Source organism: Trifolium pratense, linkage group LG3 (assembly GCF_020283565.1).
Source record: "Trifolium pratense cultivar HEN17-A07 linkage group LG3, ARS_RC_1.1, whole genome shotgun sequence".
NCBI classification, from domain to species: Eukaryota; Viridiplantae; Streptophyta; class Magnoliopsida; order Fabales; family Fabaceae; genus Trifolium; species Trifolium pratense.
The window spans coordinates 26,996,577-27,021,257 of NC_060061.1; the positions used below are offsets into that span (position 1 = coordinate 26,996,577).

General features: G+C 36.5%; 1 protein-coding gene across 1 annotated transcript; it reads right to left on the reverse strand.

The window, feature by feature from the left end:
- Positions 1-1,746: 1,746 nt before the first annotated feature.
- LOC123914865 lies at positions 1,747-11,442 on the reverse strand. Its single transcript, XM_045966028.1, has 2 exons — positions 10,084-11,442; positions 1,747-1,782 (listed from the first exon to the last, which is right to left on the reverse strand). The coding sequence occupies exons 1-2, from the start codon at positions 11,440-11,442 to the stop codon at positions 1,747-1,749; spliced, it is 1,395 nt and encodes a 464-aa protein (XP_045821984.1).
- Positions 11,443-24,681: the final 13,239 nt, after the last annotated feature.

Genomic DNA, 24,681 nt, shown 5'->3' on the forward strand with positions numbered 1-24,681 from the left:
CCTCGAATTATCAAGTCTCTCTTTGCCATAAGCAATTCATCATCTTGACAATTTGCAATTTCTTCCAACAACCCACTAGAAATAGTAATCATTCCCAATTTCAAAGCGCCCGGTGCAAACTTTACCGTGAGGTGCAAATCTCGAAACATCTTCAACAATTCATGTTGACTAGCCATTACCGCTGAACATGCCGACACACTTTTTCTACTCAAAGCATCTGCCACCACATTAGCTTTTCCGGGGTGATATTCTAATGTGAAGTCAAAATCCTTAAGCGTCTCCATCCACCTCCTTTGCCTCATATTTAATTCTTTTTGATCGAAGAGGTACTTTAAACTCTTATGGTCACTGAACACCACAAAAGTACATCCATACAAATAATGCCTCCAAATCTTCAAAGCAAAAACTACCGCCGCAAGCTCTAAATCATGTGTGGGATAATTCTTTTCATGCACCTTTAATTGTCGTGACGCATAAGCTACCGCTTTCTTGTGTTGCATAAGCACACATCCAAGCCCTTGATAAGACGCATCACAATAAACTTCATACGGCTCATCGGATTGAGGTAGAACCAACACCGGTGATGTAGTCAAAAGCTTCTTCAACAGTTGAAAACTAGCTTCACATTTGTCCGTCCAAGCAAAAGGTTGATCTTTTCGTGTAAGTTGTGTCATCGGCGCCACAATCTTAGCAAAACCCTCAATGAACCTCCGATAATAACCTGCTAAACCCACAAAACTTCGTACATCGGTGACAGTTTGTGGTTGTTTCCATGAAAGTACCGTATCAATCTTAGCTGGATCCACAGCTATTCCCTCTTTTGATATAACATGGCCGAGAAAATTCACTTTTTCCAACCAAAATTCACACTTCGACGGATTGGCATAAAGCTTGTTGTCGCGCAAAACTTGCAAAACTAGGCGAAGATGCTCTTCGTGCTCTTCTTCACTCTTCGAAAATACAAGTATATCATCAATAAACACCACGACGAACTTGTCCAAGAACGGATGAAATACTCTATTCATGTAGTCCATAAAAATAGCGGGTGCATTTGTCACTCCAAATGGCATTACCAAAAATTCATAATGTCCGTAACGCGTACGAAATGCCGTTTTTTGCACATCTTCATCCCTCACCCTTATCTGGTGGTAACCCGACTTCAAATCAATTTTAGAAAATACCGACGCATCCTTCAATTGATCCATTAAATCGTCAATTCGTGGCAAAGGATAACGATTCTTAATGGTCACCTTGTTGAGCTTCCGGTAATCTACACATAGACGTGACTTTCCGTCTTTCTTTTTCACCAACAAAACTGGCGCTCCCCACGGCAATACACTTGGCCTTATAAATCCTTTCCCCAACAAGTCTTCTATTTGACTTTTCAACTCGACTAACTCAGCTGGAGCCATTCGATAAGGAGACTCCGAAATTGGTCCGGTTCCCGGATGCAAATCAATAAAAAATTCCACTTCTCGGATCGGAGGAAAACCTGGAATTTCCAACGGAAAAACGTCTTGGAATTGTTGAACTACTCGCACATCTTCCACAATAATGCCCGAGGTGACTTCTATACTCGAAAATGACATAAACTCTGTTTCCCCATTTCTCATAGTTACTACAAGCCTATTAGCTGACAGATATCTAGCAACTCCCGATTCGGGGAAAAAGGCTAATTTACGAGCACAGTCCAAAATAACATAATGGTAAGATAACCAATCCATCCCGAGAATGATCTCGAGCGACTTAAGGGGCAAACATATCAAATTGACCAGAAAATCCCTATTCTGAATTGTAACACCCAAACCCGTTATTTAATTAACTCTGCCTTTATAAAATCTTTTTCGAAAATACGCAGCGGAAAAATTGAAAATCTGATTTATAAAGCGCTGGTTTGAATATCACAAACTTCATTCAAAGATAATACTAATACATTTATCTAGTAGAATATTCGAATGAACTAAAAACAAAACCTCGCATCGAACGATACGTTATTAGTTATACAAAACGGATACTTTTCAAATGAAAGCTTAAGACCAACAGAGTATACTAAGAGGACTACATGCATATACATATAAAAACCCCTTTTTCCCGTGTCTCAATCAGAGCAGAGCTTCACCATTGCACTCGGACGAGGCTAACACATAACCTGTCAACCTGGACCCCCAAAGGTCCAGCAATTAACACAAAGCAGAGAGTTAGAAAACATAAACATAAATATAAGTGTGAGTAGTATACTACACACTTCACACGCTATCATACATTTCTAACTCACGCACATACATCGTCGAATACGACTACCAATTAATCATTCATTTACAAACACACCAATCATATAGTTTCACGTCTTCTCGGACACTACCAAAGTGTACATTTTATAGTCATGACGGACTCTACACTTGTTCATTTTATAGTCATGACGGACTCTACACTTGTTCATTTTATAGTCATGACGGACTCTACTCATATACCAAGACATGGCAACAATCACAGTATTAAACAATTAGTAAATACCAAAGCTTAACACATACGGAAAACACATTACAATCCAATCAGATAATGTCACATAACAATTATCAAATACATGTGCATTTACCCTAATGCATCTAATGCCAATTATCCAATGTCATGTCATCCCTAGACACGACTAATGCATGTGGTACCATTTCCACGTTGTTCAGATTTCAGTCATGACGGACTGTTCAGATTATAGTCATGTACGGACTGTTCAGATTATAGTCATGCACGGACTCTACATCTGCAGTTTTACATCATGCAGGATAAGCGTCTCACCAATGGTGGACCAAACCAGTTTTACATCATGTTGGATGCTGCTATTCACCCCATTTAAGATGAACCCAGTTTTACATCTTGTTGGATGCTGCTATTCACCCCATTTAAGATGAACCCAGTTTTACATCTTGTTGGATGCGTCGGAACTTACCGAACCACCTTATCTCCCTTGGATAAGCTCAATAACAGTTTTATATCATGTAGGATATGGTTATCATCAACCATCTCTCCCATAAAGAGGAGTCACACAGTTTTATATCATGTTTGGATATGGGCTCCAGATCTCGGATAACATAATCCCATCTTCGGCCACTTTTCATAAACATAGTCCATTTTCATCAATTATTGGAATTCACATGATTCCCATAACACAATTATTCATGAATGCATGATTACTTTTAAACACATCAAATACATGACGCTATCTAGCTCGAAGCTATTCATTCACTGATGCGGAAACACAATTCCAACATCTAACACATTAGGATAACACAATATCCTATCACTCAAATCATAATTATTCACATGATAATTATCTGCATAACCATTTTTATACACATAAAGTTTCATTTACACTTATGTCATAAAACACACATCATTTCCTTAACATTGCAAATTAATGCTAAAACATAAACATAGTCACTTGAACTACAAGTCATTGCATACGCGTGCGAATCATATAACGATTAACAATAAGCATTAACAACATCAACATGTATCAACAAACATGTAAGGATACCCTTAAACCATGTTACAAGTGCCTAATTGCACTTAAAACAATTATCAAAAAGTTGCTGTCACAGTGCTGTTCGCTAAGCGAATCCGTAGCGAACCCGTAGCGAACCCGTAGCGAATCCGTAGCGAACCCGTAGCGAACCCGTAGCGAACTACATCAGAGGGTTGCAGGTACATGGCGAACAAGTAGCGAGCTTGTAGCGAACAGGTAGCGAACTTATTCGCTAAGCGAAGCCGTAGCGAACCCGTAGCGAACTACACCAGAAATATCTGTTCTTGAGTTTCTAAGGCGGTTTAACCTTGAATCCACTCAAAAATCCATCTAGACATGTTATAAATTCTTATAAACAGCTAATTCAAGCATATATGGTATCAAGGAACATTAATCATCCCTTCCAAACATCCAAATACATCAAACAATCAAAATCATGCCAATTTCTTGCAAAATAAGCAAAGTTGCATAAACATGCAAATCATTGATCAAACATCTACATATTCCCATTTTCAACTCCCCAAAGTTGTTTACCTCATCTACCATGAGTTCACTACACATGTTAGGATCAAAAGAATCCATTTTCCATTAAGAAAATCACCCACAAAACCCACAAGAAAATAGAGTGGAAAGAGTTTGGGAATGGAGGAATCGACATCCTCCCCTCTTCCGAATCACTCACGAATATGTAATCTAACTCTCGTACCTTAGCTCGACGAATCCACAAGCTTGCTCTTCTCTTTCTCTCCCACGAGCTCTCCCTCTCCCTCATGAGCTCCTCCTCTTGCTCTTTCTCAAGAATTGCAACTTATGGGACTATTCATTGGTTTGACTTGCTACTTATAGCTCTCTCTATTCTCATGGATCAAAGCCCACTTGGCTTAGGCCCAATGCCTATTCCACGCCCAAAGGCCCAAACAACATAACTTCTCGCTCATTAACTTACGTTCTCGCTAAATGATTATTCGCCGCTTAATAATTTAATTATAAATCACGCCCTCGCATAATAAAATAATTAAATAACGAATACTAAATTTTGGGTCGTTACAACTCTACCCCCCTTAAAAGATTTTCGCCCTCGAAAATTACCCGACTAAAACACAACTCCGGATAAATTCCCTCATCCGATTTTCTAATTCCCAACTTGCATTCAATCCAACGGGTTTTCTAGTCATAATACCTTAGCCGATACGGTCTCTTACACAAACTCCGATTCAAATTCACACTTCTTCCGGATTCGTACCAACAAAACATACAAACTCCAAACCAAACCAAGTTTGACAAAATCAGTCAATCCCAATCGACACAATCTCGTCTACTCATCAACAATAGATCAAGGACAGCTAATCCCTTGATTTGTCGATAGATAGTCAACAATCGTGATGATGGCATAAACCATTCTCATCAAACTACTTAAAACTTTCTCTTAACATCTTACGGTACTCGCAGCACCACTCCAAAACAAAACCACTTAACCCAAAATACTCCGAAAGACCCTTCCGTTGCACACTTCACAACTTTTCAAATTCCATAAGTTCTTAACTGCGTCGAATCTCACTCCAACCATTCATTCGGTAGCACAACTCCTACGCTCATCTGCTGTCTAACTTCTCAAATTTCTTAACACATGCCAAAAATATACTATCCAACCGTCAAATTCTTTTTCCTTGCAATTCCCCAAATCATTGCGTCGAACATTCAACATAACTGTTTTATTTTCCAAATAATCTCTTATCCAATTTCTGACTTCCTTAACATGACCTTCCCGATATCATTTCCTGTCGAAATATTCTTATCCAAAATATTACCTTAAGTCACTCGTCGACTCACTATCATCCCACCGTTCACGACGAAAATATCCATAATCATTTATTTCCTTCCCACATGGTATTACTATACTATTCCCATAGATACGATGTGTCCGACATCTCTAATCTCCACCGACTTTTCCATTTCATAGTTAACTTTTTCCAATTGCTACAAAACATCATTTGACACTTACTTTGAGCATTGCTTCCAAATTCTTAATACACATTTTCCAAACACAACAATCACTTATGTGTGAGATAGTCCTTTCCGCAAATTCTTACTTGACATAAGTCACTTTCTTACGTCTCTCTAATACTCGTGCTTGACACGTTTCCAAAGGCTAACTTTCTTATCCCCAAACATCCAAAGGTAACACTTCGCACTTAGTTTCTCAAATCTTTCCAAGAAATGACCACTCGGTTCAAACATACTCAACCTTTATAAATCCTTCCTAGGCTCTTCTTGATCACCTAGTAATTCTGTATTTAAATCTCAGCTACTATCAAAAGTTGATTTCCAAACAACCATGATCTCCGTCTTGTTGATTCCAACACAACTCTCATCAGATTCCTCTGAAAACTTTTCATCAACAAAGCTTCCATCTTTATCACTCTTCCTCCTCTTTGAGGATGAACCATCAAGTGAAAGACAACCAAACAATGGAACATTCTTGCTACGAGTTCCGCTAGAAACACCACCAGTCCCACTTATTGTAATCGGGTTTTCTTACCCTCGACGCACACGTCTTCTCCGTTTCCCAGCAACGGTGTTCACTTAACATTCAATCTGCTCCATCGTTCCCCAATGGCCACATTCTCCCTACGGCTAAACAACTTCATTCCGACTCACTCCGAAATGATCATCTGATACTTCCTCCAAAATATTCTCCAAATAAGAATTCCACTTCGAACAATGCTACTCAATCTTAAACAATCCACTTCAAGAACATCTCTATTCGTCCTTACTTCTCGCGTTCGAAACATCTTGGAGAGACAAAATCTTCTCCCCCACTTATCTCAAACCCACCTTTACACTTCCACTAGAACATCCGGTGTAAGCACCTAACCGTCCTATCGATTCCAAATATATTCCTCTCAAGAGAAATCTAATACCGACAGCATTCACATACATGTCGTATGCAAAGGGTAAACATAAGGTAAGATATCTAAGCATCTACTCAAAACCCCGGTGCAGTCCTCTTGACATACACACCACTGCAAAATACATAAACACACTATTCCCGTCTATGCTAACGTAACAACCTACGTAACAACTAGCATACATAATTACTACCACATGTCTATACATATATTTATAACTAAACTATATGTAAGACAATGAAACATCCATGTACACAAGACATCGAGTCAAGTACATGCATTACATTTCGTTTGTCCGCATACTTACAACATCTACTCAAACATGTATAAAACATAGCATGTTCTCAAACAAGTTCTCATCATGAGAATACATTCACATAGTTCAATTAAAGAACCACACTAAGTACTAGTAATCAATCTACCACATGTTATAAACAAACATATAACAACACACATTAGGATCTACTTACATCCTACTCCTTTCTCACTCTTGTGAAAAATTCATTTTCACTTACTCAAAAGAAAATAATCTTATATTTTCAACAAAATCTTCATCACATGCAGTTTTACATCATGCTGGATCATCAACTGTTAGCAATAAGCATCTACAAACCAAAAGTTCAAACCACACAAATTTTTAAAACTTAAGCATAAAAATACTCAACCACTACTTGACTTGATAACTTATAACAATGATAAGTATCAATCGCATCAAGTACACACAACAAGAAAAGACAGACACAACTGGCACACACGCTCACTCGATCTGACTGCACAGACCGGCTCTGATTGACACATAACCTCACAGTCCGAAGACGACCTGCTCTGATACCACTTTGTAACACCCAAACCCGTTATTTAATTAACTCTGCCTTTATAAAATCTTTTTCGAAAATACGCAGCGGAAAAATTGAAAATCTGATTTATAAAGCGCTGGTTTGAATATCACAAACTTCATTCAAAGATAATACTAATACATTTATCTAGTAGAATATTCGAATGAACTAAAAACAAAACCTCGCATCGAACGATACGTTATTAGTTATACAAAACGGATACTTTTCAAATGAAAGCTTAAGACCAACAGAGTATACTAAGAGGACTACATGCATATACATATAAAAACCCCTTTTTCCCGTGTCTCAATCAGAGCAGAGCTTCACCATTGCACTCGGACGAGGCTAACACATAACCTGTCAACCTGGACCCCCAAAGGTCCAGCAATTAACACAAAGCAGAGAGTTAGAAAACATAAACATAAATATAAGTGTGAGTAGTATACTACACACTTCACACGCTATCATACATTTCTAACTCACGCACATACATCGTCGAATACGACTACCAATTAATCATTCATTTACAAACACACCAATCATATAGTTTCACGTCTTCTCGGACACTACCAAAGTGTACATTTTATAGTCATGACGGACTCTACACTTGTTCATTTTATAGTCATGACGGACTCTACACTTGTTCATTTTATAGTCATGACGGACTCTACTCATATACCAAGACATGGCAACAATCACAGTATTAAACAATTAGTAAATACCAAAGCTTAACACATACGGAAAACACATTACAATCCAATCAGATAATGTCACATAACAATTATCAAATACATGTGCATTTACCCTAATGCATCTAATGCCAATTATCCAATGTCATGTCATCCCTAGACACGACTAATGCATGTGGTACCATTTCCACGTTGTTCAGATTTCAGTCATGACGGACTGTTCAGATTATAGTCATGTACGGACTGTTCAGATTATAGTCATGCACGGACTCTACATCTGCAGTTTTACATCATGCAGGATAAGCGTCTCACCAATGGTGGACCAAACCAGTTTTACATCATGTTGGATGCTGCTATTCACCCCATTTAAGATGAACCCAGTTTTACATCTTGTTGGATGCTGCTATTCACCCCATTTAAGATGAACCCAGTTTTACATCTTGTTGGATGCGTCGGAACTTACCGAACCACCTTATCTCCCTTGGATAAGCTCAATAACAGTTTTATATCATGTAGGATATGGTTATCATCAACCATCTCTCCCATAAAGAGGAGTCACACAGTTTTATATCATGTTTGGATATGGGCTCCAGATCTCGGATAACATAATCCCATCTTCGGCCACTTTTCATAAACATAGTCCATTTTCATCAATTATTGGAATTCACATGATTCCCATAACACAATTATTCATGAATGCATGATTACTTTTAAACACATCAAATACATGACGCTATCTAGCTCGAAGCTATTCATTCACTGATGCGGAAACACAATTCCAACATCTAACACATTAGGATAACACAATATCCTATCACTCAAATCATAATTATTCACATGATAATTATCTGCATAACCATTTTTATACACATAAAGTTTCATTTACACTTATGTCATAAAACACACATCATTTCCTTAACATTGCAAATTAATGCTAAAACATAAACATAGTCACTTGAACTACAAGTCATTGCATACGCGTGCGAATCATATAACGATTAACAATAAGCATTAACAACATCAACATGTATCAACAAACATGTAAGGATACCCTTAAACCATGTTACAAGTGCCTAATTGCACTTAAAACAATTATCAAAAAGTTGCTGTCACAGTGCTGTTCGCTAAGCGAATCCGTAGCGAACCCGTAGCGAACCCGTAGCGAATCCGTAGCGAACCCGTAGCGAACCCGTAGCGAACTACATCAGAGGGTTGCAGGTACATGGCGAACAGGTAGCGAGCTTGTAGCGAACAGGTAGCGAACTTATTCGCTAAGCGAAGCCGTAGCGAACCCGTAGCGAACTACACCAGAAATATCTGTTCTTGAGTTTCTAAGGCGGTTTAACCTTGAATCCACTCAAAAATCCATCTAGACATGTTATAAATTCTTATAAACAGCTAATTCAAGCATATATGGTATCAAGGAACATTAATCATCCCTTCCAAACATCCAAATACATCAAACAATCAAAATCATGCCAATTTCTTGCAAAATAAGCAAAGTTGCATAAACATGCAAATCATTGATCAAACATCTACATATTCCCATTTTCAACTCCCCAAAGTTGTTTACCTCATCTACCATGAGTTCACTACACATGTTAGGATCAAAAGAATCCATTTTCCATTAAGAAAATCACCCACAAAACCCACAAGAAAATAGAGTGGAAAGAGTTTGGGAATGGAGGAATCGACATCCTCCCCTCTTCCGAATCACTCACGAATATGTAATCTAACTCTCGTACCTTAGCTCGACGAATCCACAAGCTTGCTCTTCTCTTTCTCTCCCACGAGCTCTCCCTCTCCCTCATGAGCTCCTCCTCTTGCTCTTTCTCAAGAATTGCAACTTATGGGACTATTCATTGGTTTGACTTGCTACTTATAGCTCTCTCTATTCTCATGGATCAAAGCCCACTTGGCTTAGGCCCAATGCCTATTCCACGCCCAAAGGCCCAAACAACATAACTTCTCGCTCATTAACTTACGTTCTCGCTAAAGGATTATTCGCCGCTTAATAATTTAATTATAAATCACGCCCTCGCATAATAAAATAATTAAATAACGAATACTAAATTTTGGGTCGTTACATGAATCATCACCAAACAATGTAAACATGCTGTATTAACTACCAAATCTCTAGCAGGAGTAGAAACATTCAAATCAAACGGCAGCGGAGAAACAAGCAATTTCAAGCGATTTGCACAATCCAAAGATATAAAGGAGTGGGTTGCTCCGGTAACAATCAAAGCAGTCAAAGAGTTACCTGCTATCTGACAGTCCTCATGAATAGCATTGCTAGCCTGACCACTCACTTCTGTGCCCATACAGTAGACACATCCTTTGGCGGTGGGTCGAGCTCCTTGTGTTGCATTCTCTGACGGCGCCGCTTTTGGAGCACGGCAATCTTTAGCAAAATGGCCCGGCTTCCGACAATTGAAACATACTGACGCAGTTCCTGGATTCCCGCACTCATTAGCATAGTGCCCCTCTTCACCACACTTATAGCAAGTCTGCTTCTCTCTAACTTGGTTTCCTCGGGTTCCTTGGTTTCCAGAATTTTGTGGTCCACGATTATTCTGTGGGCGGTTGTAAGGCCTAGTCCCACGTCCTCCTCGATTCTGACTCTGATGACTGGGACGGCTAGGTCCCCCAGCACCAAAACTCCCCTGACGATTTACCCTTTTATTCCTCATGTCCTCTATCTCTTGGCACTTCTCCACAAGCACCTGGAACTGTCGAATCCCCAACGGCACCACTGCATCTTGCAGTTCGTACCTCAGCCCTCCTTGAAATCGACGACACATGTATGACTCATCTATGCCATCCCTGAAGAAACGGAAGTGTCGAGACAACGATTCAAACTTCTTGGCATAGGCCTCGACGTTCAAACCTCCCTGAGTCAGTTTCAGGAATTCTTCCCCGTACCTCTCCCTAGCTGTTTCCAGAAAATATTTGGCTAGAAATTTTCTCTTGAAATTCTCCCATGAGAATTCCTCAAATGCAGCTTCCATTAGCAGACTGGTGTTGCCCCACCAATATTCAGCATCCCCTAGCAATTGGTAGGTGGCCAAGTTCACCATTTCTCCTTCCGGGCAATGGATAGCCCCCAAAATTTTCTCAATGGCCTGAAGCCATAAATCAGCAGCAGCAGGTCCTCCGTCACCACGGAACCTTGGAGGATTCTGATGGTTGAAACTTGTAAGAACACGAGTCCCCGCAGCATGGACTTCCCTTTCGCGCTTCTCCAAATCTCTTTGGGTCTTTGCATTAGTCTGAGCTGTTATGGCAGCCGCCATCACATTCATCGAGTTAGCCATACGCTCAACCCGATCATCTTCGGTAACAGGAGCAGCAGGTGCCCGTCTTGGAGGCATGTTTCCTGAAAAACCAAATCTTTTAATCAAATCCTTTTCCAATTCCACAGAATTTTCCACATCCAACATATAAGGATTAAAGTAGCTACGGTATGGTTGGTTGAAGACACACATTAACGAAACGAGTTAATGCACTACTAACTAGCAAACAAGACTCACTACTACCCACTAACGATTCGCTAAACCGACGCGACTCTAATCTTAACTGACTGACCTCAGACTGTTAACTCAAGTACACACTTTCCCTTTGAAGATCTACTGCCGAGCTCTGATACCAAAATGTAACACCCCGTTTTTCAAAGCATAAAAACGGGTATTATTATTTTTTTTTAAAACCAACACGCTTAAATAAAATGGCGCGCGTGAACGCCCGCAGCTATCTCGGCAATTCGTCATTCAATAGAAAATAAATATAACATCAACACATTATATTACAGGGCTTCCTCGAAGCAAAGTGTGTACCTGAATAATTTACATACAGCGGATACATTAAGTTCATCAACCAAAAGACACGAGTTATGAACCGAATATATCACAAGGCCAAAAGGCACTAAACATGTCTGAGTATAATGTATAAGACATACAGTCATCCAAAATACAAACTAGGCCCTAAGCCTACCAAAATGTAGCCTAACAAGCGCTACTCCCTACACTCCGGGATAGTCCACGAAGTCCTCGCCATCCGCATGACCCACAGTCTCGCTAGGCTCTCCGTCATCTAAGGTGGGGGATAACCCGTTCATTTATCACATACAAAGCAAGGGTCACCATCTGGAAACAGGAAATACAAATACCAAATACCAAATAGAAAGCGGCTAAACACTTATCATTTTCCTCAACACACGCATAATAAATAAAGTGCGCACATAGCCTAATGCAAACCTCTAATGAATGAGTGTGGCACCCCGTCACAGGATCGCCACGGTAACACCCCGTCACAGGATCGTTACATGCATGATTTCCGGAAAAAGGTGGATTACACCCGGCACAATCACTCAGATCAAATGCCAACTCAATTGGTGGATACTCTGGAGTACAATCACTCAGATCAAATACCGGCTCCGTTAACGGCGGTACAATCACTCAGATCAAATACCGTCTCCGTTAAAGGCGGAAGTATCACCCGGTACAATCACTCAGATCAAATACCGACAATGTTTGCATGAGCATACGTCCCTACATATACTAATGCAACAAACATACACATATTCATATCCACATGTCAACACATATATTTCCCACATATACGTAAGACAAATAACATCGAAAACAACCAAGCACACAAGCATGGAACCAAAACAAACATAACCACAAGCATACCCTAATGCTATTGACGGAAATAAAAAGGTGCCCTTACCTCGGCAATGCTTCCAACCAAAAACCACAACGTTTCACACTATCTACCGTTTCACGTTTCCTAAAAATAACGAGCGGACAATGAATAAGTTTCTCCCAAATTATCTTATCGAAACTAAACCTATCCACAAAGGTCTAGAGGTGTCTAAGACACTTCCTAACACTCTCGGATATTATTTCCGAGTCCTCCCCATAGTGATTAAAAATTCCCGAAGTTAAATACACTATTTTTCACAAAACAACACATTTTCGTTTTCAAAGCATACCATTGCTCTCTAAGGTTTTAAACTTCAAAGGACACTTTCATACACTACCAAAACACTTGAAAACAACCTAAAAATTTTACGAAAATATCTCGACAAAATAATCGAGTTTTTCTTGCGTCGCAAGTTTCAAGTTTTTCTTTCCAAATACAATCCTATAATCAAACTTTGACCCACCTATGATCATTTCATCAAAGCATGCTCATTTTTCACAAAATTGTGGACTTAGAAAAATTTCATAAATTTCCCCCCCCCCCACACAAGCTAGGTTCGGCCATTGAAAAACAAAGTGGCCCTTCCGCTCAAAATATTTCGCTTCCGAGGGCATGGTAATATCCCATAATACCCCCGAGTCACTAATCCAAGCCCCAAAAAAATTTCCGGGCAAAGCCTCAAATTACAAAAATTCAATTTTTGGTTCTTTAACACACATACAACACCAAAACCATTTTTTACCCAAAAAATTTTGCATGGTAATTCACCCTAGGCCACAATTGTGCCTCCCTCAAAGCCCTAACCAATTTTGAAACCTCTACCACACTTTTCCGAAATTTCTCATGACCAAAAGTTTTGAAAATGTGAACCACACCCAAATTTTTCCAATGCCAATACATAGCAAGCCTCTAATAGTTCACAAGCCTATGGAAATGATCAACTAATTCATTTTGAGGGTCAAAACAAGGATTTCTAAAAATTTGTTCATAAAGTCCTCAAGAACACACACCAAAAATATTTTTCCTTGTTTCACAAAATCAAAGCCATTTTCTAACATCCATTTCCCTACAATGTTCATAAACAACACCAAAAATAAAAGCACAACACAAGTTTTCAAAGTTATGAGCATTTTAAATCAATTTTTCAAACCCTAACAAAAGATTTCATGAAAGTTTTAATCACCATGGAAACCAACATGTGCCAAGCTTAAACAAGCTTATAAACTACTCCTAAACACTTCCCTAGAACCACAAACACCCAAAACTTATTCTAGAAAATTTCACTCAAGAACAAGTCATGACAAACTCTAAAATTATTCTAGAAATCATGACTTTTAGCTAGACAAAAGCATGGAGAAGGTGAGTTACCTTAAGAGGAGTGATTTCCTTGCAAGTTCCTTGATCCAACAAGACAAATCCAAGCTTGAATGGATGAGAAATGAAAAATCAATGGTGAGGTGAGTGAGAGAGAGAGGTGGGCGGCTTATGAGAGGAAGAGAAGACGCTTTGCAATTTTTTTCTAAGTTAAAAGTCTACCAAACAATCCTATGACAAAGTGATCTTGCTCCATCTTAGCCATTGGATCAAAAGACAAAACCCTAGGCCAATCCTAGCCATCCATTTTACTTTAACAAATATCTAGATATTTTCTCTCACGCCCCACAGCTCTCGCGCGCCGCGACGAGCAAAATTCGTAAAAACAGAAAACTTACGGAACGGAAGTCCGTCTTAAAATAATTCCAAAACTTATCGCCGAATCTTTTTCCGCGACTGTAATTTTCTTCCACACTCTCGAAAATTATTCTCAGGACATATCCTAACTCGCGCAGATATATAAAACTTCCACCCAAAATTTACTGAATTCAGAAACCGTAAAATTTTACGTCGGCGGGTAAAATTTCTACTCGTTTTTCCAAAAGCGAGAATAATCCAAAACTCGTCATTCTGAATTTGCATAAACCTTCTCATACATAAAAGAGGATTACAGCCCAAAAGTCTGTGCCTTTTCAGCGCACGAGCACAAAACAGACTTAAACTCAGCCAAAAATGTCGTTATTCCAACGATACATACAAAACGACTTAAACAAAAACCCTAAAACTTTTATCCAATATTTATTTTCCTTACACAAAATAAACTGTGAAATTACGGGTCTTACACTTCCTGTGAAATTCAGCGATACGAGCACTAAACCTTTTCATTCTTCTTACTTCTTTCTTGATATATTGATTTTGTTTATGAAGAATGTTTGTCACAAAGTTCTCCTTTTATAACCTGTTTTGGCGCATTGGTTTTTGTTTTGAAATAAATTCACCTATGTAACAACCAATTCCTAACTTTTTGCTTTTTGATAATGACAAAAGGGGGAGTAGTTACGCATTAATTGATAAGTTGATAAGTTTCTAAAAGCTGAAACCACTATTGTTTGTTATATTTTTGTTACTAAAGTTGTTTTGCAAATACTTGTTTTAAATGCGGAGATTAAGTATTTTAAAACTGAAAATAAATTTCAAAAGTAAGGATAAGTTAAAAGTGCAACTTTAACTTAACCTTATGAGACTTAGGGGGAGAGCTTGCAAACCTCTCGTCCTGAAGAAAAACATGAAATTTGTTTTTATTCTAAATTATTTAAATCTTATACTAAATTAAAATATCATGGATAAAACTTAAAGCTTAGGCTTTATGGAGTATCAATCTTAGGGGGAGCTTGTGAAGGGATTTAAGAGGAGTTTTTCAAAAAAAATTTAATCCTCTTAGCGGAACAATCCCGATGAACGGATCTTGATTAAACCATTAATCACAAATCAAAGAACACAAAACCACAAGTTTATGTGTTTACCTCTTGAAGTGCAGAACCTTTGAAGTAGAAACTGTTTCTGATCACAAGCAAAGCAAAGTAGCGATGCATCTACTCAGTCCACACGAACAGAATTTCTCCGATGATCGGTGCTAGCCAATTCCACGAGAGAGTCAGAGAGAACAGGGTTTAGAGAGCGGCGGCTAGGTTTCACTTTGTGAATTAGGTTAAGCTTACAAAACTTCATCACAAGGGTTCTATTTATAGAACCACTTGTGTGGTCATCAAACCAAGCACTGCACCGTACCTTACGGTGGACCGTATTTCTCTATTTTCATAAATTAAATAATAAGTCATACTTAATTATTTAATTACTAATAAGTCCTACTTATTATTTTATAAATAAGTCTTACTTATTTATTTCTCTCATCTATCTGTTCTTTGTGTGTGACCCTATAGGTTCTCGTAACGTTGGCAATAATATTAAATCACATATTTAATATTATAAACAGTGAGCGGTATCTAGCAACACATCACTGCTACCCAAGTGACGAGAATGTCATGTGATCTGACGAGACCTTTCTATGATAACGATCTTATGTATAATTACCCCTTTGCCCTTATATCTATATTGACCACAAGGCATAGATCGTGTCACCCTTGTATGGTTCAATATTTTATTTCTTGATCCCAGAATATACTAAACAACGAATAAGCTCAATATCTCATAATGACTTAGTTCGGCGTGGCCACGCATTTTATCAGTTATATTCCATCAAGAGGCCTATAGATATTGCTCCTGTTATGTAAGAGGGGCAAATTCCATCTAGGTCACTCATGTCCCTCAGCATGATTTGTAGAGTACCCATCAACCGACTTTATAGTCATCCTGTTACGGACAATGTTTGAACGGCAACTAAGTATTCTACTCCACATCTAGGGTCCATAGTGGTTTCAGGTCGAAGGGTGGTATACACCATTATCACTATGAGAATAACTTATGACACTTTTCATAACATACAATGTAGCATTCTCATGGCGGGTCAATCCAATATAAATATTACTCCTAATATTTATATCTATGTGAAGACTTGATATCTCATATCCATGACTCGTGAGATGAAGTCATCGGTCTACTCACATAATAGTCTCTATGTTTTACTATTATCCCACATCACAATAAAACTTGACTATGGATACTTTAAGAATAGTGTCATTATGTTTAATGGAGTCTCACTATTAAGTCACACTTAATGTTCCATTAATTAGACTAGCTATTCTAGGGACTATTAGTTTGAAACAAACATAATAAAGAAATGCCTTATTATATATATTAAATATATAAATCAAAGTCATCATACAAAAGACGATTCTATCAAAATAGATTGGCTTTTAGGGCTTACTCCAACAATCTCCCACTAGCACTAAAGCCAATCAGATATTTACTCAACATCTATTGGACTAGCGTCATCATCAAGCATCTTCTATGCAAGATTTTCTATTAGTGGATAAGAAACTCTTTCTTATGTTGGTACCCGATACATCTTCCAATTTACACTTTTGATCTTCTATAAAAGGAAATCAAGTGTCAAAACTTGTATTTGAATCGTTGGTGAGATCTGGTTTTCCGTTGCTTGCAAGATTAAACCATTACCATCTTTAATGAGGTCAAGGGAATCTGCAATGTAAGGAAAACAATTTTCTGCCTCATCTTATGAGACAAACGATTCAAATCATATATTTGACCTTTGTAATAGATATATCAATCTTCTGAAGCTTGTAAGCTTACAGATTTGACATCCGAGCATAAAGTTTATTCCAGACTACAATCTGGGTATACTGTTCTTCGGTTTTGGACAATCAATATCATTGTAACTCATTTACAATGATCATTTCCAGATCCGATCAAGAAGTCATTCTTAGTGATTTTAAGATATCCATGGATATTCTTGATGGTGATCTAATGACAATCACTAGAAATAATTGGTACATATTGTTTATACTAATAGCATATAGTACATCTGGTCTAGTACATATGATATACATGATCAATCCAATTGCCAAAGCATTTGGATACTTCTCATGCATCCCTTTCTCATCCAATGAGGTTGGATATTGTCTTTGAGACAAAAAATACATCATGTGATGTATGCAATAATTTCAATAAAATTAAGCACATGAGGTGGTTGTACACTTCATCAAATTTGTACATAGGCTAAGGTTGATATATGTCAACAATCTATCTCTATAGATCTTGATTCCTAACTTTTAGGAAGTCTCACCTAAGTATTTCATCAAGAAACAATTACCTAATCATGTCTTACATGTGTAGTGTATGAAAATTGTCTTGATGATCAGTACGTCATCCACATACAATACCGGATTAATTTAAATACTCCCACTGACTTTCTTGTGTGCACAAGATTTCCTTTATTAATCTTTGTTTTCATAAAACTTGATCAATAAAATTGATAATTCAACTTTGAGAAATTTGAACAAATTCACAAATGAATTTTGTAATTTATATACTTTTCTAGCATCCTTTAGATTAACAAAACCCTATCCATATGTCAAATACATATGTAATGTCATTCCAATTAAGGAATAGAACCTCGTTATCTATCCGCCAGAAGTGTTATGGTGAGGCCATGTCCTTCAACTTTTGATAGGACATATTAGACTCATCTAGTTCTTGTGCTACTCGAACCGGTAGTCCAACAACAACCTTGTGGAATTGATTCGTGTTCCAATTTTGAAAGGACATGTGTTTTGTGTTACTTGAATTTACTCAAGTTTTACGTCACTCCCACTGTCTCTTTTAGAGACATATTTCTTCTAAAGAAATATTTCAGTTCATGTAATAAAACAACTTTTATCCTAGAGAGTGTCGTAAAATTAGTATCCCTTAGGTACTTCCACAAATACACATTCATTCAATTTGGGATTAAGTTTATCTAATAAACCTTACAATCTCAAACTATCATAAAGTCAAATAAGGTACTCTTACCTCCATATCGAATATGGTGTCTTTATGATTTGATTTATTGGAACTTGTTGTGGGTAAAGAATAACTGTAATTAAAATAATTTTTCAAAAAGAGTCGTAAGAGATATAAATGAACTATCTTATATGTAAACATGTCAAACATGATGTAATATAAATAGTTATTATTATACTTCTTATTTAAGCATTTACCATCACGACATGTTCGTATGGTCTAAATACTTTTCAAAATTTCCTTTACTTCATTCATTCATGAATTCTTTGAACAAATTCAAAGAATCATAGTTTGTGTCAAATACACATATTCACATCTATTAAACTTATTAGCAATGTAAATGAAGTAAGAGAAATGAAACAAGTAGTCCTTTTCTTGTCAATACAAGGTTTAGGCTCAATGCTTCTATTATTAAATGAAACTTAATAACAATTATTTGGTTCCATGTCAAACTCAACTTATACGATCAATGAAACTATTTCATTCTAAACGTAAGTTGACTTTATCTATAGTCAAATTTTTACTTCTTTAAAACAATTTCATATTTCAACAAATATGAAATTTGCATCTAGTATCATATACCTTAGATGTAAAAGTAAATAATTTAACTTTCTATAACAAGATGTATGAAGAAGTCTTACTTCTTTCTTCCATTTTGACTCTTTCAAAACTATTAGTAGTTTTTCTCGTATTTGAGAACAATTCTCAATATATGTACCAATTCAGAAACTCTTTTCCGAACCTTATGTCCTTCGTAAGGACCTTTAGTAAAATATAAACTATATGCCAAATATATCTAATTATGAAGATAAGAATATTTGTATCATGATTAAAATATATTTAACTAGGTCTTTAATTAAATATGCTCCCACTATTTTACTCAAAACAAATGACCCTCGACATTTGATTCGGAAAATCCCGTTGAAAATTTTCTAGTGGGAATGAGATCCATATTTCACTTTGTTTTAAGTCAGCGTTGGGCTGATTACACAAAACATAGTTATTTAGGAAGGAAACTGTTTCCAATTGTATCTCATACAACTCTCATATCCTTTCTGTTGGGTGAATAACACTTATTTTAATCCATCATATGGAATAACCCAACATTTGCTTCTAAAGTCATATAATCATATTATATTTTTCTTTAGTTAAGTTAAACCCAATAAATAGCAATCGGATAAACTGGTTATCTCACCGCAACTTATCAATATTGACAATGCACTTTACGTTGGCAAAACCTACATTAATCGATATTGATCTTGAAGGGTGCTATTCTTTGGAAAGCATAAAACTTAATATAGACACATCTTACTAGTATAGAAAATGCACCTTGCGTTGGCAAAACCTACATCTTCAATATTAGTCTTTATGAGTACTTGAAGGATTTTTAATTAAATTTGATCTCACGGACATGTGTATCTTATACACGCGTTTCACTTTACATGACATTCATGTAAATATGCGTTTAATAATTATATAAAACATACATGGCAAATATAATTAAAACATACATCTCATGTATCACATACATAAAATAAACATGGGTAGTATAGTTATGACCTTCTAATAACGAAAGAATTAAATAAACTAATTTATTACAATTCTTTGACCCTCGAGCAGACTTCTCAAGTTACTCCGCCGGCGTCGTTGTTTGGTTTTGTCTCCGGTCATTTCATGAGCAATTTACAATTTACAAAATATTTAAATAAATAGAATAAATTGTCACGACACGCAGGCCGTATTTTTTAAATAAACCACGACACGCAGGTCGTATTTAAAGCAAACAAAATAAAATCAAACAAACTATGGCCATAACTATACACCTCTAATTAAAATTATAGTTATCATTATAAATTAAATTAATATATGTAAATCGGATATTCACGTAATTAATTTCTACTTTAAAATGTTAATGACAATATCAATAATTTTAAAAGCATTGACTTTATACGTTTTGTTTTGGACATAAAGCATGCGTATATCACGCTATATCCAAAGCAGCACACAAAATATGATCATATCATGTATATACTTTATCAAATAAAACAAACCAAATCAAATTTGAATATATGAAATGAATTTAAATAATTAATTTAAAATAGAATCAAACCTTTTGATTCACAATGGCTTTGAAAGTACCTTTGAAAGTACCGAATCAATTAAGTTTAATTCAAATCTTTTAATTCTAAATTAAATATTTGGAATTAAATCCTTGACAATTCTCCAATTATCAAATATGGTAATTTAATCAAAACTCTTTTGATTCATAATCAATTTTATAGTATTGAATCATATCATAATAATTATGAGCCAATCGCAACAAATTACGGGCAATTGATTCAAAGATCTCTTAACCATTAAGAAAAAATCAAATCATTTATTTAATAACATTGATTGCCAAATAAAATCGTATCCCTATATAAGGAAATTTATTTATATGATTATCAAATAATCAAAACACTTTATTTAGCAATAATAAAATAGAAACCAAAATATTTTTGAGCAGAAACCAAAATATTTGTTTCAAAAACAACATGTTTTCTCTCTGACTAGTCATCCACGCATAACTCTTATAACATGAATGGAATCAAGATTTTGAAACAAATTAACATGACAATTTATAAACACATGTGAAAAATAAAATCACATTTAACCGATTTCATGAATGAAATATTTGAGTCAAACTCAAATTTTAACCATATTACCAAAATAATTTTTAATTTTGAACCTGTGACGGATTAAAATATGAGCATCGGTTCATAACCAATTCAAAACACCTTTTGAATTAACTCTTGAATAATCATGACAAGCCATACCAATAACATGTATACATAGTATCTAAAACCAAGTTTTATTTGAATCAAACACAATTATCACATAATCACGTATGCTATTCAAACCGACCTTTAAATATCATATATAGCTAGATTGGTCTAGAAACTGTAATTGGTGTCATATTTTAAACTCAACAATTGAAATTCTGGAAACACATGATTAAACATATTTAATCAAACACATATTCATATGACTGAATCATATTCAATAAATAAAACAATAACGCATGTTTCCTTTTAAATCCAAAACGATTTCAGACTAAAAGTTCAAAGACACGATCGTTCATACATATATCACATATATATAATTTAACGACAGAGCAACCGATTCACAACATGCTCTTATATTGAATCGAATTAATGATTTAATCGGAACCTAAGCTCTGATACCACTGAAGGGATTTAAGAGGAGTTTTTCAAAAAAAATTTAATCCTCTTAGCGGAACAATCCCGATGAACGGATCTTGATTAAACCATTAATCACAAATCAAAGAACACAAAACCACAAGTTTATGTGTTTACCTCTTGAAGTGCAGAACCTTTGAAGTAGAAACTGTTTCTGATCACAAGCAAAGCAAAGTAGCGATGCATCTACTCAGTCCACACGAACAGAATTTCTCCGATGATCGGTGCTAGCCAATTCCACGAGAGAGTCAGAGAGAACAGGGTTTAGAGAGCGGCGGCTAGGTTTCACTTTGTGAATTAGGTTAAGCTTACAAAACTTCATCACAAGGGTTCTATTTATAGAACCACTTGTGTGGTCATCAAACCAAGCACTGCACCGTACCTTACGGTGGACCGTATTTCTCTATTTTCATAAATTAAATAATAAGTCATACTTAATTATTTAATTACTAATAAGTCCTACTTATTATTTTATAAATAAGTCTTACTTATTTATTTCTCTCATCTATCTGTTCTTTGTGTGTGACCCTATAGGTTCTCGTAACGTTGGCAATAATATTAAATCACATATTTAATATTATAAACAGTGAGCGGTATCTAGCAACACATCACTGCTACCCAAGTGACGAGAATGTCATGTGATCTGACGAGACCTTTCTATGATAACGATCTTATGTATAATTACCCCTTTGCCCTTATATCTATATTGACCACAAGGCATAGATCGTGTCACCCTTGTATGGTTCAATATTTTATTTCTTGATCCCAGAATATACTAAACAACGAATAAGCTCAATATCTCATAATGACTTAGTTCGGCGTGGCCACGCATTTTATCAGTTATATTCCATCAAGAGGCCTATAGATATTGCTCCTGTTATGTAAGAGGGGCAAATTCCATCTAGGTCACTCATGTCCCTCAGCATGATTTGTAGAGTACCCATCAACCGACTTTATAGTCATCCTGTTACGGACAATGTTTGAACGGCAACTAAGTATTCTACTCCACATCTAGGGTCCATAGTGGTTTCAGGTCGAAGGGTGGTATACACCATTATCACTATGAGAATAACTTATGACACTTTTCATAACATACAATGTAGCATTCTCATGGCGGGTCAATCCAATATAAATATTACTCCTAATATTTATATCTATGTGAAGACTTGATATCTCATATCCATGACTCGTGAGATGAAGTCATCGGTCTACTCACATAATAGTCTCTATGTTTTACTATTATCCCACATCACAATAAAACTTGACTATGGATACTTTAAGAATAGTGTCATTATGTTTAATGGAGTCTCACTATTAAGTCACACTTAATGTTCCATTAATTAGACTAGCTATTCTAGGGACTATTAGTTTGAAACAAACATAATAAAGAAATGCCTTATTATATATATTAAATATATAAATCAAAGTCATCATACAAAAGACGATTCTATCAAAATAGATTGGCTTTTAGGGCTTACTCCAACAGCTTGCAAACCTCATAAACCTAAGAGAAACATGATAAGTTAATTTAACAACAATTGTCAATTAATACTTATGTTTGTCATCATCAAAAAGGGGGAGATTGTTGGAACAAAATTGATTTAAAAATGTTTGCCCCTAAATCTATTAAGGTTTTGATGATAACAAAGTATTAATAAACAATTGGAAGGACTAAAAATTTAATTTAAGTGTGCAGAACTTAGCTTCAGATAAACTCTAAATAAAGCTCAGAAGACAGGTAATTCAGAAGTTCGCAAGTTCTCAGAAGTTACAACCTTCAGAAGATGAAGCCATCAGAACTTCTTAATGACCAAGCTTCATCAAACTCTGAAGATCTTCTTGAAGTTGGTGAAGATTCTCTTTTGTTAGTCAACTCTTCTACCAATGAAGAAAAGGACCTTTCAAGCTTGATCAGAACAGCTACTCTCATTTTGTCTGTCCACTCTTGAGAACGTGGGACATCAGACTTATTAGCTGAATAAGGAAAGTCTTCTCTGCACATGGTCAAAGTGTCTGAAACTCTTACTCAGTTTTAGAAACAACCAAACTGCATCAAGACAAGCTGCTTGAAGACAAAAGGTTATCTACTTCAACGGTCATCTTTGCAACGACTCTTTTCTAGCTATATATATACTAGAAGAATCAGTTGTAAATATATATAGAATCAATCAAGGATTACACACGCGCTCGAACAAACTCTGAATTACGAATACAAGCTCTGAACCTCTGAAATAGTGTTTTTGCACTCTTAGTCCAAATACTTTGTATTCATTGTATTTGCTCTTTAAGGTTCTCTTAAGAGCAGTTATATTCTTTCAACTATTTTATTATCTCTAGTACTTGAGGAAACTTAAGCTTGTGTGCTTGAGCATTGTTGTGAAGTCTCTTGCTTGTGTGCTTGAGCATTTGTAATCTTGTGTGATTATAGTGAAATCCCTTGGAAGTGCAAGGGGACTGGACTACTCTCGTTTTGTGAGAGGAACCAGTATAAATTGCTTGTGTGCTTTCTCTCTCTCTCTTATCTTGTTATTATTTGTATTACTTATCCGCTGCTAACTTAGTTAAGTTAAGAACTTGGGAAAAGTTTTAACTTGGCTAAAACACAATTCAACCCCCCCTTCTTGTGTTTTCACACCTTCAGACTCATAGCGAGCATCAGCAAACATCAGCAAACTATTCGCTGAGCGAAGGCTTAGCGAGCCTAAGCGAACCTCACCAGGGGATCACCTGCTCATGGCGAGCTGTTCGCCACACGTTCGCTGAGCGAAGGCCTAGCGAGCCTAAGCGAACAACGCCAGGAAGACACCTGCTCGTGGCGAGCTGTTCGCCACACGTTCGCTGAGCGAAGGCCTAGCGAGTGCCTCCTGTCAGGACAGTTCAAAACTTGCGTTTTCTACACCAAATCACCCAAAAATCCCATTTTTCATGTTATAAATCCCAAAAGAGTTTGTATTCAAGCATAACGAACATGGATAAACACAAAAGGAC

Bases quoted from the DNA above. Each gene is read 5' to 3' on its own strand.
- LOC123914865 (XM_045966028.1), bottom strand. From the start codon at position 11,442: ATGTGTGTCTTCAACCAACCATACCGTAGCTACTTTAATCCTTATATG. The intron at 1,783-10,083 runs GTAGTTAATACA...AATTCAGAATAG, and splicing joins CTACTCCTGCTAGAGATTTG to GGATTTTCTGGTCAATTTGA.